At 38.4% G+C, this 19,109-nt stretch overlaps 2 protein-coding genes and 1 pseudogene across 2 annotated transcripts in view; 2 read left to right on the forward strand and 1 right to left on the reverse strand.

Moving 5' to 3' along the window:
• Window positions 1-424: 424 nt before the first annotated feature.
• LOC105915403 overlaps window positions 425-19,109 on the forward strand; it is a 24,106-nt gene continuing 5,421 nt past the window's right edge. Inside the window, exon 1 of the mRNA XM_012849492.3 lies at window positions 425-623. Within this exon, the coding sequence (XP_012704946.3) occupies window positions 466-623 (158 nt within the window). The 5' untranslated portion in view covers window positions 425-465. The remainder of the gene's footprint in view (window positions 624-19,109) is intronic.
• LOC118556063 lies at window positions 559-5,093 on the forward strand. The gene is made up of 3 exons (XM_012849494.3): window positions 559-685; window positions 2,654-2,918; window positions 4,284-5,093. The coding sequence occupies exons 1-3, from the start codon at window positions 660-662 to the stop codon at window positions 4,953-4,955; spliced, it is 963 nt and encodes a 320-aa protein (XP_012704948.2). The 5' UTR covers window positions 559-659; the 3' UTR covers window positions 4,956-5,093.
• On the reverse strand, window positions 6,943-11,040 carry LOC118563198 (annotated as a pseudogene).

Here is a 19,109-nt window from a genome sequence, read left to right on the forward strand (position 1 = left end):
ATATTACCGTAAGTCAAACACGGTATGAGCAAAACCTTCTTAATAAATGCTATAGATATTTGAGATTGCTGTTCTACATTCAAGTACGTAACAAGTAATTTGTTGTCATTTCATGTGTATCGAAACATACTTATATTGTCTTGAAGATGTTGATAAAGCTGCAGACTATTTCAGTCATCAGTCACCACCATCTTGACCTCCAAGCCGCAGGGGGCGCTATAGCAACAAGGAAACAGCGTGTGTGCGCTGTCGTTCAAACTTTTTAAACCTTGTAAATATATCACACTTTATTTCTTTATTTGAGTTGACCATAATATATTGCTTAAAATCCGTCTCGTAAAGCCGTTGTAACTAATGAGGCATCTAATGCACGTGTGCAATACTTTACCACTCCGTGTGTTTTGTTTTGTTCCGGATTATTACTTCCGCTTCCTGCGGAGCGCCTGTAGATGAGCAGTGTGTCATATGATTCAACAGATCGATGCCGCCTGTACCTTTAGTGAACATCCAGTTTTTGTTCCGATGCGATCGATGAGGCTGGGAGTGGGAGCCTCTGTCCTTTCTGCCTTTTTATTTTTTCGTGCAATATCTCACTTCCGGCGGACTAAAGAAATAGAGGACAGGTTGGTTATCGGATAGTTTTTCTTTCCTGCAAGTTTATGCTCGTTAGGCTCATTTTTCGCAGGTAAGTGTAAACTTTAACTTCTGACTCCATGCAGCAGCCCGTAGCTGATTAATAAGTACTTAGTTTATTCTGAAACCATAGTTACACGCATTAGCTGTAGAAATTAATATGTTTTTATCTTTATATCAAATCATGAACGTGTTCTTCAAACTTTGATTTGATTAATTTATTTATCGAGGAGGCATGCTAGTAACTGTAACACAAACTGAAAGAAAAACTTGTTTTCCAGGTCAAAGGATTGGGTAGAAGTGTAAACTTATCTCCACTTCTACATCAACCTGTCTTTTTGTTAACTATATAAATTAGAACCAGAATTTCAGAAATCATTTAGATACTGAGTCTGTCATTTGAATATATTAAATGTATATATACAAGTTTATTTGGTAATATTAAATATATATATATATATATATATATATATATATATATATATATATATATATATTCTTTAATATCACACCACAGACTGGTGGTACGAACGCTTCTAGCTTCAATTTCAAACTTTCACCGTCATGGATAGGATTCTTGTTGGGAATGGAACGTTCTTCAAATGTTTTCTGGTTAATGATTATTTCTTGGTTTATACATGATCTGTAATGTCTGAAACGTAGCTATATACATAGATTTGACCAGTTTAGATGTATTGAAAAGAGGGTCGGTACAAAAGCTGCTTTCATTACAAAACATTTTGTAGCAAGTCCTTACTGACTTCCAAAGAGCCCCCAGATCACCACACTGCCTCTACCATGTTCCATACCTCTACCTCTACCAGGTGGTATTAAGCACAGTTCTTGATCGTCTCCTTTATAAAATTGTCACAAACATTCAGTTTGATCTTGGGACTTAGATGTCATCAACTTCGAAAATCTACCAGTGTCCTAAAAATACTTTGTCGTTTTGTTGATTTTAGTATTTTCTTTTAGTTGACTTGGTCTGACATGTGGCTTTTTCTAAGAAATTCTACGATGTAGTCCAGCATCGTGACGTCGCCGTCGGACTGCGGAGCCTGGGGTGCATGAGAAGTACTATTTAGGGACACTGTCAGTTGAGGACCTTTGAGGCGTCTTTGTCTTAAAAAACCTCCTATTCTGATGCGTCTTGGACAGCTGTCGCTCAACATCATTTATGGAGTTTTAAAATATCTTTCCAGTTTTTCACACAGAAAAGCCTTGTTTTATAGCAAACAACAACAGAAAGACAGGTCTCTGTAGACAGTTCTTTTTTGGCAGTTATGAGCCTTTAAGTAATCCAACGGCTGATGCTTCAGACACTAAACTAACTTAAATAATACCATACTTCCCCTCTGCTTGGTTTTCAGCTGTGTGACACAAGTTTTTTTTATTCTCTAATAATCCATTTCGCCATGTTAGCAGCCATAAGGAGACTGACAGTTGCTATTTATAGACCTCTGTGCAAAGATGAAGCTCTTTATTTGGCAATCCCCTGATAAGTTTTAATTACTTGTTTGTGAACTACACAGAGTTGTTTTAGGGAAAGACATTTGCAAGCAAACATAGACTTTGGGACAGTTGTTCACCCCCCTCCCCTCCCGGGTCACATGGTGAAGTAATTTTGGAAGTTTTCAGGCACGTGGTCTTAAAGTGTGATGACCGTAAGCTGAGTCACAAGAGGTTTTGAAATTCAATATGACTGAGGACATTATTTAGTGTCTGATCTCTGCTTGCTTCTTGGTAAGATATGATTTTAGCTGCAGTATTTTCTAAAACCACCAACCAATTGTTTCACTGTGAATTACATGAAAATGTAAATGTTTGTCTCTCCTATCGTCAGAAGATGTCGGAAATCGCTAGTTTAAATCCTGCATTTCACCTCTAATATTCTCATTTGTAATGCATTTAAATGGCATTACGTCATGATAACTTAAGATTCTCCAGTCCTACCTTTTTAATGGGATAAATCTACCAAAAGCTTACTTGCTTTTCACAGCACTGTCTCTCGTCTCTGCAGCATGTCGTCCGCTCTATCCCGTCATGTTGTCTGGCAGTCAGAGGGGCTGGTGGCCTACCTGAACCCCCAGCCCTGGACCCCGGGCTCCGTCATCCTGGAGAGCAGCGCCCCAGGCGGTCCAGGAGGGAGCATCTTCCACCTCAGCGAGTCGGAGTATTTAACCTGGCTGCTGGGGGCGAGGACCGTAGCTGAGCTGCTGTGTGACAAGCTGGGGGTTCGGAGGTGTGCTCTGGTTAGCAGACCCCACAGAGACCGACCTCCTCAGGTGAGAATTACTCTGGAGTAAAACAAGCAGAAAAACCCCCACAGATTTAAAGCCCTTCAAATAAGAGGCCACAGAAGGTGGAAAAAAGATCTGCTTTTTTTTTTTTTCTGGCTATAGAGCTGTGAGTGTGTCACTTTTCCAGCCTCTCCCATCTTTTATTGTCCACTTTTCAGCCGGCTGAAAGGATGCTGCTACACTTTTACCTTCTTTGCAAGACAGAAAAATAAAAATCATAAATGTTTCGAATCATAGAAAACACGCTAAAGGAAGGCCAGCCCTCACTCCTACTAAGGTAACGCTGATTAAAATCTATCCTTTCAAACTAGAAGAGCCCCATCTGTGGGGAAATTCCAGCATACCTGTTGCAAAATAAACAGAAAGTTATGGTACAGAAACTGAAGCGCCACCCATCACTTAAAAACGTTTATTTAGTCTATCTTAATAATAATTGATAAGTAAATAGTAGAACTAGGTTATTGTAACTGTACTAATAAATATCTTATTGTATATCATTTTAGAAGCATTTGGGATTTTTTTTTGCTTTATATAAAAGAAGGTAGATCATGTTATACGTTTTTGCTTCATGTTCATGTGGCAATATGTTAAAATTGTTATTTTTTTACTCCAACTCATCATACTGCATGTGTCTCCTGCTGGTCGATGCCTTCTTAACAACAACTAAATGGATCAGATTTCAGTATGTGTAAAGTTTGAACTGATTTTTTTTTTTTTGTTTAACAAGCTTGCAAGCGTCACTTCAGCTGTGCAAACCTCAAGCCCAGATATCAAAAATTTTTACCAGATTTATCCTATAGCATTCATCACTATTACAGTAACCATGAACACATTTTGAGAATGATTTACTTGTGCAAAATTGGAGAAATGTATATAAACAGAAGGATATTGACAATGCATGTTACGGTTTTTAGCAGGATTGTCCTCATGACAAAAATCGTTTCTGTGTGTGGGGTGAGGCTGTGGAGCAGCTTAAGGGTGGAGCTCAGGCGCTGTCCAAGGATGATCCAGTTTAAGAAGTAGTATAGAAGTATGATTCTTAAGAAGTACAAAGAAGAAGAAGCGTTGGCTTCTCTGGTTGCTATCACAGAATATTTGTTTACTCTTTTTCTCATTTTATGCCTGCGGTTTGTTGTCCTCATTTCAGGGAGGTTTGTCATGTGGGTGTTGGATTAGATACTCAGAAGTAAAGAAAAAGGCCAGATTAGCTTCTGCTTATTTCTGCTTTCGGACACGTTTACATTTGTAATCTGTTTGATTGCTTGTTATTACCTCTTAATTAACAGGAGCTACGTGTTATTGGCTGCGATGGCTTGATTGATCCAGTTGAATTCCCTTTGGCCCCATTAGATCCGTGTCCTGCCACTTCATGGTCTGGATGCAGAGTGGCGCCCCCACCTGGCCGGAGAAGAGGAGCACAACGCTCATGACCCGGGCTACTGCACCTCCAAGACGGCGCCTCGATGGAGCGATGCCAGCCTGACGGCTGTTCGGGACAAAATCAGGGCGAAGCTGCCGCTCCCCAGCGCCCCGCCTGATCACACGTTCCTCGGGGACGATCCGGCTCACGCCGGCCTCTTCTCGCGCATCGTTCGTGGGGAGGAGCAGCAGTGGCGCGTGTGGGAGGATGAGCGTCACGTGGCCTTTCTCACGCCGTTCCCCAACTCCCCCGGCTTCACCGTGCTGGTTCCTCGGCGACCTTTGACCTCTGACATATTCAGACTACAGAAGGGAGATTATGAAGCTCTAGTGTTGGCTACCAGGAAGGTGTCGCTGCTCCTGGAGGAGGGACTCGGCGCCTGGGGGGTGGGGCTTATTTTTGAAGGCTTTGAAATCGACTACGCTCACACCAAGTTGATCCCGCTGCTTCCACCTTTATTGTCGAGGGCAGAAAATTATGCCGTCAAAGCTCTGACCCCCCAGTTCCACCCCACTTACCCTGGTTTTGTCACTTCAGAGGACGGACCTGAGGCCAACTCAGACAGTTTGAAGGAGATGCTCGTTAAAATTACCGGAGCTTGACGTTGCTACGTGGAGTTTCGTTCAAACTGAATCTTTGTTCACTTGGTAATTAATCAGCCTGCACAGCTTTGACAAATCACAACAAGATATTAAGGATATTAATGATATTAAAATCAAACAAGTAATCTGTTTAAAATCTTAAGGATTGTAACATGTTGGTTAATTTATGCATTCATTAAAGAATGTGATCTTTACAATAAAAGACTAAAATGTTTGTTCATTTCAAGTAATTTTTTTTAACAATTGTTCTATAAAGTCTGTATATTATATATAGTGTTGCAAAAACAATACCCCCCAACCCCAACAAAAAACACCTTTTTAGAGAAACTAAAAAAAATAACGAATTCTTAAAGTGACTAAACTAAAGGATAGTTGTTTACAATGCTACCTATCATTGGATGAGATATGTATTACGTTTGTTTATGTATTTAGTTAATCCTCTTGCCTAAACCGGTCACTCATTAAATCACTCCTAATTGGTCCCACTGGGAAGTTCTTCTTATGAAGCTAAATTAAATCAACCCTAAGTGTCCATTAAGTGTTTTCTAAATCACACTCTGCTTTAGGCTGTCATTAAATTAAAACTGTTGATCTTTATTGCTTGTGTTCGTAACAAGCAGTAAAGATCAACTATTAACAGATTTAAAAGAGAAAGTAAATGTAAAAGCCAACTTGCACTGGTTGTTAGTTGTTTTATTTTTTTCTTGCTTGCAGTAGGTTTAATAGAAGACCTTCAATATTTAAAGTTTTTATTTCATGTTGTACAATTTTTTTTTGCCAAAGCATAAATTCAGAAAAGTAAATGATCAATCCATGCATTTTTTTTAGCTTATAAAGACAAAATAAGACAAATACACTAATCAAAACATTCTTTACTTGATTTGGAGGTTAATTCAGTTCTAAATATGCTTTATATGTCCATTACAGAAATGTCCCACTATATTTTATTAATCAGTTGAATGTATAAAGTTAGTTACCCACTCGTTAACAGATGAAGATGGATGAAAGGAACCCACAGACTTTTGATCTTCACAGCATTTATGGACAACAGTTTGTAGTTGATTTTACTTGTATGGCACCAAGTCACACATACATCATCTCATCATCTCAAGGCACTTCAGAGGTTTTCAGTCCATGGATCTTCATCAGACCAAATGGCAATAAATGCTGTGGAGATCAAGTGTGCTTGGCTCTTCTCTGTCCTGATTATTAACCAAAGCATTGGAATAGTTTTTCTTGTCGGGGTATCTGACCTTTTTCATTTCTTTAAAACAAAAATTTAAATGGCTTATTAGGTGGTTGATTCACATAGCATGTCTGTTTCTTTAAATGTGCAAAAATATTAGAAAATTAACTACTACATCACCTTTTATAGATCCAAAATTATTTGTACTGCTGCAAAACCTGCCTGGTAAACCAGTTTAGACCTGACCTATTTAACATGGAAGCTGTTGCATAGCAATAAACTTCTATTTGCAGGGATAAAAAAACTAAATGGTAGTTAGGCTTGCTAGTTAAGGAAGAATTATGTTGTTGGATATTTTAAGTAGAAATATTTTTGTCTGTGATGAAAATGAGCCAGTCACTGGCAAAGATGTGTTAATGGGGTAAAGTGAACTGATCTTTCATTGCAGCGGCGTAATATAAAACTTAAATATTTAGAGAAAAATGTGAGTACATTTTTCAGTGGGGAGATCAATTGAACCTTAAAAAAAGTTTAAAATTTTTTTTCCAATATATTTTTTCCTTTGTGAAGTTATGCCATGTTGATTGGGTCAGCCAAAGTGTATAGGAACCTTTTAGTAGCCTTCCCGTTTTCCACAGGTACAACTGCAATGCGACACAGAACCCCATTTCTCTTATGATAAACAGTTAGTCTCCATAACTGTTTATTTTAAGACACTTGTTTGCATCTCTACCATTGGGGTGCCAATAAATGTGAAGGGCTTTGTATTAATAGTGGGAAATAAATGTACACACAGCCTGATTAAACCTTGACATCTACTGGGCTTTCTGAGGCCTTCTTCTTGCAGCACATACCAATCATTGCATCCAGCTTTCTGAAGTAGAGCAGGGGCTCAATGCTGCAGCTCAGATCCATGATGGAGAACACGCTGATGCTGATCTGACAGCGGTACTCAAAATAAGTGTAATAGGACACGAAGGGCATGAAGGCCACGGGTGGCAGGTAGTTGAAGACAATGATGCCCAGGTTCTTCAGCACCATCTTAAAAGCTCTCTTCTTCACCGGGTGCATCTTTTCTCTTCCTGCCACCGAGTGGCGGAGGACCCAGATGACAGAGATGTTGCAGAAGACCATGACCGCGAATGCAAAGAGGATGACCCCACCGAAGATGCCGCTGACGCTCATAATTCCCCAGACCCCCTTAATGACGCTGTAGGGGATTATAAACATCCATACCACGGCACAGATGCAAATGCGGGTGGCGGTCTCTTGGTAACTTGAGAAAAGCACTGGGTGTACTACAGCCATGTAGCGATCCACACAGATACACACCTGGGGGTGCACACAAGAACAAAGAAGAGGTCATGGTGTTAGCCGTTTATGTAAATCAAACCATCTGACATCCACCATTTATTGTAAAGAGCTGACAGCGCCAAAAGGTGGTTATGAGGTAATGAAAAACAATTCTTAATATTTCTTATGTAGTTTCGATTTTTAGGAGTGTAAAAATAACTAACTTGTGCTATAATTTCGAGTGCCTATGCCAAATTTTTACAAAAACCGTCAGCCCCAATTATTAAGAAAATAGGAGTTTTTCACATTAGAACCACAAACTTCAACATCGTTATGTAAAATAAAGATGGTGAAGTTTGTGGTTCTAATTCTTATTTCTTAATCTTTATTCTTCAATCTTTATGTAGAATAAAGATTGTGAAGGAAAACGGATGATTTTTAAATAGTTTTAAAAATAAGTTTGAGAAGTGTGGTATCCATTCACCCAAGTTGATATGTTTACAGTCTCTGAGATTGTAAACTAATAAAGGTAGTTACCAGTAGATAGAGGTGTAGAGCTGCAGAGCTTTGTAATGTTAGAATGGAGAAAGCTGCTACGCTTCATCTGCATTGTATTCACCGACAGCCTTTTGTTCCAACTGTGGTGTTTAAAAGTGAGACTGCAGGTTATTACAACTGCTGGCCAGGTTCTTCCAAGGTCAAATCAGTTTATTTTTATAGCGCCAATTCACAACAGATGTCAAGGGACTTTACAAAGTCCATTCGGTCAAATCACACAGATTGGTCAAAAGTTTTTTTTAAGGAAACCCAGCAGATTGCGTAAAGTCACTGAGCAGAATCAGCTCCTCTTGAAACAGCGCATAGCCACAATGGACAGTCGGCTGTGTTGTGTCGTTGACTTTGCAGCAATCCCTCATACCGAGCATGCATGTAGCGACAGTGAAGAGGAAAACTCCCCTTTAACAGGAAGGAATCTCCAGCAGAACCAGGCTCAGTGTGAACGTCCATCTGTCACGACCGACTGGGGGTTTGAGAAGACAGAGCAGAGACCCAAAAAACAGCGCAATAGTGGCTCCTGAAGTGGCTTCATCTAGGCAAGGCAAGGCAAGGCAAATTTATTTATATAGCACAATTCAGTACAGAGACAATGCAAAGTGCTTTACATGATTAAAATATAGGAAAATAAAACAGAATAAAAGCAAGCAGGGATAGTGTAGAAACAAAAAAGAAAATTTGAAAACAGTAAAACATTTTAACTTGAACATTCAAAGGCAATTTTAAACAGATGTGTTTTTAATCTCGATTTAAAGGAACTCAGGCTTTCTGCACTTTTACAGTTTTCTGGAAGTTTGTTCCAGATAAGTGGAGCATAGGAACTAAATGCTGCTTCTCCTTGTTTAGTTCTGGTTCTAGGTATGCAGAGAAGGCTGGAGCCAGAAGACCTGAGTGGTCTGGAGGGTTTATACGCTGATAACAAGTCTGTGATGTATTTAGGTGCTAAGCCATTTAGAGATTTATATTATATATCTAGGATAGACACACACAGCCAAGCCGACAAACTCCAAGCCAGCATTCAGGTCATCAGCGGCCCAGCCAATGTCCACCTCCAGGGCAGCGTAGCTAATCAAAATGGCGGGCAAGATGCACTTAACAAAAACAAACAAAGCAACCAAGCTTGTGATGGTAGAGGGGAACATGAATCAGAATCCTGGAGGACGATCAGATTTAGCCTGCAGGAGAACAAAGACTTCGGAGACTTCATCACAAACGCTTTCTGGTCAGATTAGTAGTGGGAGAACAGGAACTCTCTATCTCGTTGTCCTGCTGCTGGTTTTAACTTCACGTCGACAAAAACCGAAGCTGCAAAGATGAAAACGCCTGAGCTGGAGATGAATAACATGAGTGGACATCATCAGGTGTAGACCGTGCCACGAAAGACCCTGTACGATTTACCTCAACACGGAAACCGAGACCTTAAACACTTCGTAAGATGATGACCATCCACTGATGTGGTCTAAAAAGCAAGATAACGTCCATTCCTTCAGAAGAGGATGCAGACGGGAAGGAAAACAAAAAAGTGTCAAGTGTTCACACATTTGTCACAATGCCTTTAGAGGCACTTAAACGAGAAGGCCAACATGGCTTAGAGAAAGTAAGCAAAACGTTTAAATGTGAAATATTCAGACTGGGTTGTGGACCACCACCAGATGTTTAAAAGAAATACGAGAACAAATTATAAGGAAAGTTCTTGAGTCAAATGGTTTCAATGCATTTTTCAGGGATATCTGTGTGAATGGGAGTCAACACAAATGCGCACCGTAATCAGATTGTTTATTAAAGATAAATTTTTGACACCATTTAGCTTTTCCCTACACTGCAAAAACGGAACTAGAAATAAATAAGATTCTCTTAAAATTTGTGTATTTGTCCTTGATTTGAGCAGGAAAATAAGATGATTTGCCAATGGAATAAGATTTTTGCACTTAAAATAGGAACAATTCATCTCCATCATCTTATTTCAAGTGCATGATGTCTAATTATCTTATTTTAGGGGTCAAAATACTCATTCCACTGGCAGATAATCTTTTTTACCTGCTCAAATCAAGGATAAGTACACTAACTTTAATAATATTTTACTTTTTTTTAGTGCCGTTTTTGCAGTGTACTACTTATGAACTGCTTTGTGTTAGTGAATCGCAGGAAAACGCCAGTAAAACACGCAGAAATGTGTGGTTGTGATCTGACAAAATTAAAAGTTATTGGGATACGAATATTGTAATATTATAAGTCGCTGTAAGCGTTACTTCTAAAATGGTGTTTGCTAAACAATCTATTATGCAAAATCTGATTTAAAATATCCTCACTTTTACATTTATAATTATTCGTCATAAACGTTATCAGAAAAAAAATTAAACAAAATGAAAGAATCCTGTATTTCAGTCAAACCGCAACTGCTTTTATTCTCAGTTAATATACTTTTGTAAAGTGGGCCTATTTGACCTCTTTTTGGTTTAAAACAAATAAATACCTTCTTAACTTACGAGAAAGAGTGGTGCTAGGTCCTTCACCCCGTATGCAAACCTCTGGAAGATCCAGACCCTTTCGTCGCCATACTCTATCCTGTTGACCAACTCTATCGGGAGTCATCAAGCAGAAGTAGGCGTCCAGCACGGCCAGGTTTAAGATGAAGATGTCCGAAGTGGAGGTGTTCTTCTTCTTTGAAATGATCTGCCAGATGACGTAGATGTTTCCTGGAGTCCCAACGACCAGGTTGAACACCTTCACCACAAAGTAGAAGACAAAGGGCTGAGGGGCCACGACACATTCTGGGTAATGATACCACAGCGGGCGAACACGGCCCCCGGTGCTGGTAGAGTTGTCATAAAAGCTGGTGTTTAACATTGTAGGAAAGACGCTTTAACGCTGGAAGGAAATAAAGGGAACGCTAGAAAAAAAAAAGAGGTGGAGTAAAAGTTAATATTGCTCATATCTATCACGTTAAAGCTAATACTTCATATAGAAAGACCACATCAAGCATCTTACCTCAACACAGCACCGGTCTTCTTGGCTTACAGTCCTGCTATCCTGATGATCACTGGGACAAAGAACTTGCTCTACAAGGACCAATGTACAGTTTTGGGAACGAGGTAGTTTTTAGATCATGTGATTCATGTTCATAACATTAAGCTCAGTTGTAATTGGCTCTTAACGTGAACTTAAGTAACTCAGATGTCTTGAGCAATTGGACGGTACAGAGATGCATGAGGGGCGTGCTGTAGGCTGCGATGGCGATGGATCGCTGAGCTGAAAGGTAAAAATTAACGTGTATCAACACGAAAAGTTGTAAAAGCTCTTATCCAAATCTTTTTTTTTTCATTTAAAAAAAATATTATTTATGATACAGTCTCTATTCCCACTTCCAGCAACTTAGCTGCCAGCGTTCCCTTAAGCCATGCACTGAAGGCTGTTTAATTTTTCTCTCGCAGCACAATGATTTTCCCATGGGAATTTGATCTACAGCAACTCTGCAACTGAAGCTTCATTTCACTGATGCAACTTGAAACTGTAAACAGCTGATGTAAGGCAGGAATATGAGAAATCTAATGCAAGGTGTTGCTGCAGCGCTTCACCTTAGGTAAGAAAGTCCACCATCTTCAAAATTGGTGCCATCAAAGTAAACGTTGATAGAGTGTTAAGGGTATCTCACCTGTTTTAAAATGGTTTTAGACTTTTTCCTCATATGGAGATCGGGATTAAACATGAGTCACTATGACAGTTGCCCCTACGCCTGACCAAAAATTAAAGTTGTTCCAGAGAACAGAAAGATTTTATATGCAATTGCTTCAATGCAAATCATTTTATTTCATTAATTATACAAAATCTCATGTGAACATAGGTTTTTCTTTGTATTTTAAAGAAACATTAAAACCAGCAACCATGTGTTTACAGTAGCTATCTCTCATTCAGAGGCAAAATTGCATAAAATGAGCTGTAAAGTCAAAATGTAGCCTTTTTCTGAGGAGGTTTTTCCCTTTTAGGCCTACATTTAATTTAATTTATTTATTTGGTACCACTTTACAATAAGGATACCCTTATAGATGGCTAATAGTTTACATTATTAATCTGTAAATTGAGAGCCAAAAACTACACTTGTAAAGTGTTTACAGATTAATCAATAACATATCTATAAACAATTAGCTATCTATAAGGGGATACTTTTTTTTTTAAGTGATACCATTTATTCTAACATCAGTAGGAAACAAGAAAAACATGTTATAATCCTTTATTAAACATCTTATGTATAAAATTATACAGTTTATCAAAGCAATTTCAAAATTAAGACAGATGAATAATTTTTCTGCTTTCACTTAAATGAGGAGAAAAAACAAACAATGCATTTTTTCATGTTTCACAAAGTTTTATTTTTGCAAAAGCTTAGGAAGAGTTAGATAAATTGAACAGTCAGAAGATGAAATTAACCAACTGAAAAGCCTGCAAAACACCCCAACACGCTGTTAAAAAACAACATTTACGACATAAGCATGAGATGTCAGATATACCCTGTTTAGTAACATCGGTTTATGGATAACTAAGCTACGTAACTAACAAAAATAAAAAAAATTAGTATAGGCAAAGAGCTCCTTTATTTCAAATTATTCCCACTTTAACAGGAGGATGAAACACATGAAGGTGGCAATCTGTTAAAAAAACTGTTACACTTTACCCAACGACAGAGACACTAACAAAATAATTATTCCAAACTTTCATTTTATTTATGCATTGATTTTTAAAAAAGTGGATGTTTATGATTGAGTCAATGTCACCATAAACTTTGCATTAATCTTAAACCTCTGCTAGGATCTCAGTAAAAAAAAAAAAACAGAAGCCAAAAACTAGAAAAAACAAAACTTGATCCTAAGTTTGTAATTTTTGTCCACGTTTGAACAGATGAGTTAAATTATTTTCCCATCACATCTAGTGCATCTCAGGATAAAGTAGTACATATTCTTCTTCTGAATTATGTTTAAATATGCTGCACAACATGTAAACAAACAAAACCTACCGGCAGTTCTGCCAATTAATGTGTCGAAATGAAACACTTGGTGCTCTTATGAGAATTGTTGATAATTTAAGAATACGGTTGTTGTCGATCCTATCCTCCAAAGCAGGTATATTAAGAATTTATAAATTAAATATTGTCTACCAAAAAAACAAAAACAAATTAAAGTTGAAAACTTCATATAAAATCCTCTGTACAGAGAAGCAGAAAGAGATCTTTCATGCGTTTAGCACGGCGTCTTTCAAAAGAGGTTAGCAAAAAAAGATTTTCAAGTATTTCAAGTACCTGAAATAAAATCAGAACACCAGAGTCTCCTGTTAAGAGTGCAAACTATATCATACAAAGCTGCATATTTTTTTTTCTTTTTAGAAAAGTGAATCAAATTTACAATAAAAAAAACAAAAAAACAATACTGCTTAAAAAAATGCTTCACTGCTGCCTTCAATGATTCTCACTGGTCAGTCAAAATGTGGTACATCACAGCAGCCACAACCAGCAAAAATCTAAAATTAGTTTCAAAACGTACGGATGCCGGGTTTTTTCAGACCTTCGTTATTATAAAAACAAGAAATATTAAAAGCTGTTTAGCATCCAACATGGACGGAAGCTGTTAGCCACAAGCTGATTTCTATTCATTTTTTGATCTTTTCTAGGTCACACTATTTATTTATTCATATTTGCTCACTTGTTTTAAAATCAAGATTGCCCCCAAAAAAAGGCCAGAATATCACTTATTAAGGTACGACGAGAAAAGTTCTCACATAGCATTCATTGTGCACTGTAGGACAATGAAGCAGGAAAGTCCCCATAAATACAAATAATCAATAACAAAATATTAAAAATGATCTAGTGGCACGCTTATTGATTGTAAGCATAAAGTTACCAGAACCTCATGCTATTAAAAGGTTTTACTAGGTAGATTCTTTTGACAAACTTATTTAATTCTTTCATCTGCAAAGCCGAATGTGCACTGCACAAAAAGCTTGTTTTAACGTCTGTAACATTTGTATGAAACCACAAGAAAACCTGCAAAAAGAACAAAAACAAGCGGCTTTTTTACACACGGCTTTGCCATGGGAGTGACATTCCTCAGCAGCCGTTCAGTAGCACTTGCTCCTCAATCCGTCGGACCGTGAAGGAGAACGTCCGCGTCTTTAAGCGTGCGCGGAGCAGAGCGACTCTTATCCGGAGGCCATCCTTCCGTGAACACGGAAACGGTAAAGACACGTGTATTCGACTTGACCCCAGTTAGAGAGGACCCGCAGCTCAACAAACCGGTACACCTCGTCGCTGGGGTTCTGCGTGAGAGGAGGGGGGAGGGGGGGGGGGGAGAAAAGAACAGGCAGACAGGAAGAAGAGGACAAGAGGAGATTAGGAGGGATAAATGTTTAGTGTACAAGTTTTCTACAGTGGTGACACCCAAAACACATTTATAGAGCAGACTGTCATTGTTTCCCATTAACGCTGGGTGGGGCCGTCTTGTTGCAGAGAAACAAGGATTCACTTCATATTTGTGAATGTTTATATTAATATTATATTTAGAAAAAAAAAAAGAAAGATTCTAGGCGGTTGCATCCATTGATTTTATTGTATTTATCTGCCACACCTTAAAGGTCAGTCTGTGAAAACAAGAGTCTGACAATAGATCAGTCCAGGGCACAGCAAAAGGGTGGAGACCATTGCTGTACATCATGTGAAATGCAAATTGGAGCAATCTCCTTTGATGACAGGAGCTTTGCATGCTGCATTCAGGTACAGCTGGGAGATTAGGTTGTTTGGATATTTAAATAACTTGAAAGTAATTTAATTCAATTCAATTCAATTTTATTTATATAGCGCCAAATCATGAAACATATCATCTCAAGGCACTTTACAAAGTCAAGTTCAATCATATTATACAGATTGGGTCAGATTATACAGATTGGTCAAAAATGTCCTATATAAGGAAACCAGTTGATTGCATCAAAGTCCCGACAAGCAGCATTCACTCCTGGGGAAGCGTAGAGCCACAGGGAGAGTCATCTGCATTGTACATGGCTTTGCTGCAATCCACATATTGTCCACATATAAGCCGCACCAGATTATAAGTCGCATTAAATATTTTTTCCCAAGTGTGAGAGAGGGAGAGGTATCAGTCTCTGTCGGGAGGACAGAGTAGTTGGACTACACTGCTCTGTTTTTAACATAAGGCCAAATTAAACGTAACTTTTATATTGAATTAACTTACTTGTTTTTTTTGTTGCTAGCACGTACTGTGGGTGCAGGCTGCCTTACATGAATGCACTTCTAGTTTCAACATTACAATCAGGCAGTGTTGTAGACAGCTCAGGGGGCCGATCAGGTAGTGACACAGTGTACCGTAATGCTCCGAACGCCCATTGAGCAGAGCGGCTTCGTTGCTTACCAAAGTCATACTTACACATTTTAACAGATTTTGGAGCACATCGTACCACATAAAATCAGCCAGTAAGCACAACAAGTATAGTAATCATATATAAGGCGCACCATCAGTTTTTGAGAAAATTTAAGGATTTAAAGTGTGCCTTATAGTCTGATAAATACGGTACTGTTAGACCCCCCCTACTGATTATTTAGAGCAGTTTGAACTTACGGGCAGTTTAAAGGTCTGACTTGACTCTCCTTTGTCATCGTAAGTGAACGTGCCGAGCAGAGTTCCTTCCTCCGTGTCATTTTTTAACCCCTGAAAAAGAAAGAAACAAACATTACCTTAAGGTTGAGAAAAGCTGCACGACGGTCTCTCTCTGCTTGAGTTATTAAGAGTGAATCATAATAAACAATGACGAGAACACCGTCATAATCAAAATGATAAATAGTCAGAGCCAAGACAACTCTGATGTTTCAGAGTGAAATGGAGGTTTCATCAATCTAGACACTGAGGCATGAATTCATCTTAAATATGCTTATATTGCATGGCAAAATGTTAAATCAGTTGAACTAATGAATTAGTCAATGCTCTGACTACATATTGTAATATTATAATGTTTATTATTTTTTGTTTGTCTTTATTTCCCTGGTTTAGAGGTTTTTTTTGTGTGTCTTTTTGTGATTCTCGTGGCCAAATTGCTGCTGCTGAAAGACACCAGGCAGGAAATGAGACAAAAAAAGTGTTCAGTGCTGCACTGCTGGGCCATCAAAGCACTCACGTAGACTTGAAAGTCTTTTGGTGCGGAGTTGATGTGGCCGGTGGGGGAGTTGTAGCGTGGGAGGTGGTCCACAGTCACGTGAGTCATCCTGATGGGGTGTGACAGAGAGATGACCAGGGTGCCTTGGACCCCCTGGAACGCCCAACATTTCCCTGGAAGCAGAACCGGGTAACCCTGGGAGGGAAGGTGACAGCAGGACTAATTAGCAGACCATGGGAATGCTTATCTTTACCTACAGAGCAAACAGAACGCTGTACCTGGATCACGGTGCGCGGGCTTTCAGATGGATACCAGAGGGGAAAACCAAACAGAGTCACGCATGCTGAGCGAATGCGATACGTCTCTGAACAACGGGTGCTGACAATGCTCGCACCTACACAGACACACGAGATATGGAAAAATAAGATGAATATAATGAAATGAATAAAGGGTCCACATGTGCCTTCAATCCGTAAATAAAAAGAATATATCTTACACAAACTAATCAGCAGCCATTTATTGTGTGATGATATTTTCTAGTTGTTTTATGCCAAAAAAAACCAAATTGTGCAGAAATTGTAGAATTTTAAAGACGGATATTTGCAGAAGATATTAAACGCGTCTTCTGACCTTGAGTCTCAAGAGCAAAGTCTGCCATTTTGTCCGCAATGGGGCGTCTGCACACTGTGCAGTCTCCTTTGTCTCCGAGCCTGATGGCGTCCTGTTCCTGGTAGAAAAACAAAAGACTTTAAGTAACATTTACATGTACGGTTCATCAAGTTTCATGATGATTTACAGACTGGTTACCCTGATGCGGTCAGTGAACCACTTCTCCATGGCCTGTTGGAGCTCTGGTGTAAGTTGGTTGTGAACGGGGGGCGTGCTGGACTCAGGGCAGGGGGCTTGAGCAGGCATCACCTGGATAGATGATAGCTCCTGGCCAGCTACAAACAACAACGGGGGGGGGGCCACAGTTGAAATCGTTGAAAAAACACAGGGAGTTATAAAACAAACATATGCCACAAGTAGATGAATTAATGGGTCTAATTTCTCAGTGTTTGCTCGTTTAAGTTAGACTGTGTTTTGCACCAACCCTGTTGTTACCTTAGCATTCTGGGCTTCCAGAGTTTGGATTTTGAGGCTGAGGCTAGCGTCAGCAGAGCGCTGTCTGTCTGGTGATCTGCAATCTGTCTCCCCAGCCCAGAAATCTCCTGCTCCAGGTGACGGCGGATGTCTGAGTCGGCTGCCTCCAACTTTGATTTCATAAAATTCCACGTCCAGCTGATGTCTCCTTCATCTGTAGGTAAAAAAAAAAAGACATGAGTTCAGCGGATTTATGCTCAGACTGGAGGAATTGTGTGACTTTAAATACACATTTTGTCAATTCATTTATATTATCAAAGTATAAAAAGTCAGTTAAAGTTAAAAACCAGGCTACATCTTAAGCCTGTAAAGCAAATTTGAGAATCCAGCAGAAATGTCATGTCTGCAGTTTCACATCTTCAGCACTAGATGTCACTCTAATCTAACCCCATTTGTAGTAAGTTAAAGATCTCTAAACACAACTGAAGTTTTTTATTTAAGCAGAACTTTCTATAAACAATACAACAAGCTCATCAGATGACAGTAAAAAATGTAAATAATATATATATTATATATATAAGTACAGTAGCACATGGGATTGGACTCAAATTCTGTATACTGCTGTTTCCAGCCATTTGTTGATACACTGATATAAACAAAAATACTCTATCGTGATACTGTATGGTTTCTAAATAATTGGGATGTGTTTTTAAGATTTTTAATCCATGAAAACATTTGTCTCTTTGCTCCATTTTTGAGTCTGGTTATGTCAATGCTAATTCCAGGGAAACAGATCTTTACCGCCATCACCTTCTTATACTCAAGTTTAATTTGGTCAATATTTGTAAGTGAAGATTGTTCTGACTTTTATCTAAATGTTACTAAAAAATTACATACAAACAGGAAACTAAACTAACCTGAGAGAGAAGCTTTTCCTGCTTAAGCTGAAGCTCCACCTGCAATAAAAAACAAAGGTAAAAATCAGTTTTTGGGTCAAGGAATCCAGCCTTGAAGCCATTCTAACCGATTTCTTCTGTTCATTACTGAGCCACAACTTTCTTCATTTTCCGTGATATTAAAAAATTATGAATGCTAAAATGTTCTTTAGTTTGTTTATGCGTTTCCTTTGTCTTACCAGAAAATGTTGCATCTTTGCTTCTACAGCAGCAGAAATGACTCCAGGATCCTGGAGAAGCAAACAACACAACGTGCTGTGTTAGCAAACATAAAACAAGTGGCACTTTTTAGGCAACAGAGAGCTCTCACTGCACACTGAACGTGACTTAAAATAATGATATAAATCAACTCCTTCTGTTTAAAACCCCACACTGTTTATAACGAAGGCTGCAGGTTTTTACTTTTCAGGGAAAAGATCCTAAAGGGTTAACAATTTATATCTCAACCTCCCATAATTGTCCACACTAAAATCCTGGATTTTTGATAAATGTTTTGTACTTATATATATATATCTATATATATATATATATAGATATATAATATAGATATATATATATATATATAATATTATATATATATAAGAACACCCAACTATTTATTGTAAAGCTACAGTAAATTCATATACATTGACTTTGCAAGATTCTATGGAGAAAAATAACGTGGCTTTTCCTTTTGTTAAATCTGTGGAAGGTCACAAACACTATTCCTGTAAGAAAAATGTTTTTAGTGGAATTTGTTTTGGAAACACTCTCTGTTTATCCATGCTCTGTTTTCTTTACTGCATACTTATTTTTGTATTACACAAATACATACAATGTGAAAAAAAAAAAATAAAATTTGAGTAGGATTTCTTATTTTAATATGTGACAGGGGTGTTGTCTGTTTTATAATTGTTAGCATGCATTAAAAGCCTCTCAAGTGAGAGTAGAAAA

The sequence above is a fragment of the Fundulus heteroclitus genome, chromosome 5, assembly GCF_011125445.2.
Source record: "Fundulus heteroclitus isolate FHET01 chromosome 5, MU-UCD_Fhet_4.1, whole genome shotgun sequence".
NCBI classification, from domain to species: domain Eukaryota; kingdom Metazoa; phylum Chordata; class Actinopteri; order Cyprinodontiformes; family Fundulidae; genus Fundulus; species Fundulus heteroclitus.

Coding starts and splice junctions, on each gene's coding strand:
- LOC118556063 (XM_012849494.3), top strand. CDS start 660: ATGCTCGTTAGGCTCATTTTTCGCAG. Junction 686..2,653: donor GTTAGGCTCATTTTTCGCAG/GTAAGTGTAAAC, acceptor TCGTCTCTGCAG/CATGTCGTCCGCTCTATCCC. Junction 2,919..4,283: donor ACAGAGACCGACCTCCTCAG/GTGAGAATTACT, acceptor TGGCCCCATTAG/ATCCGTGTCCTGCCACTTCA.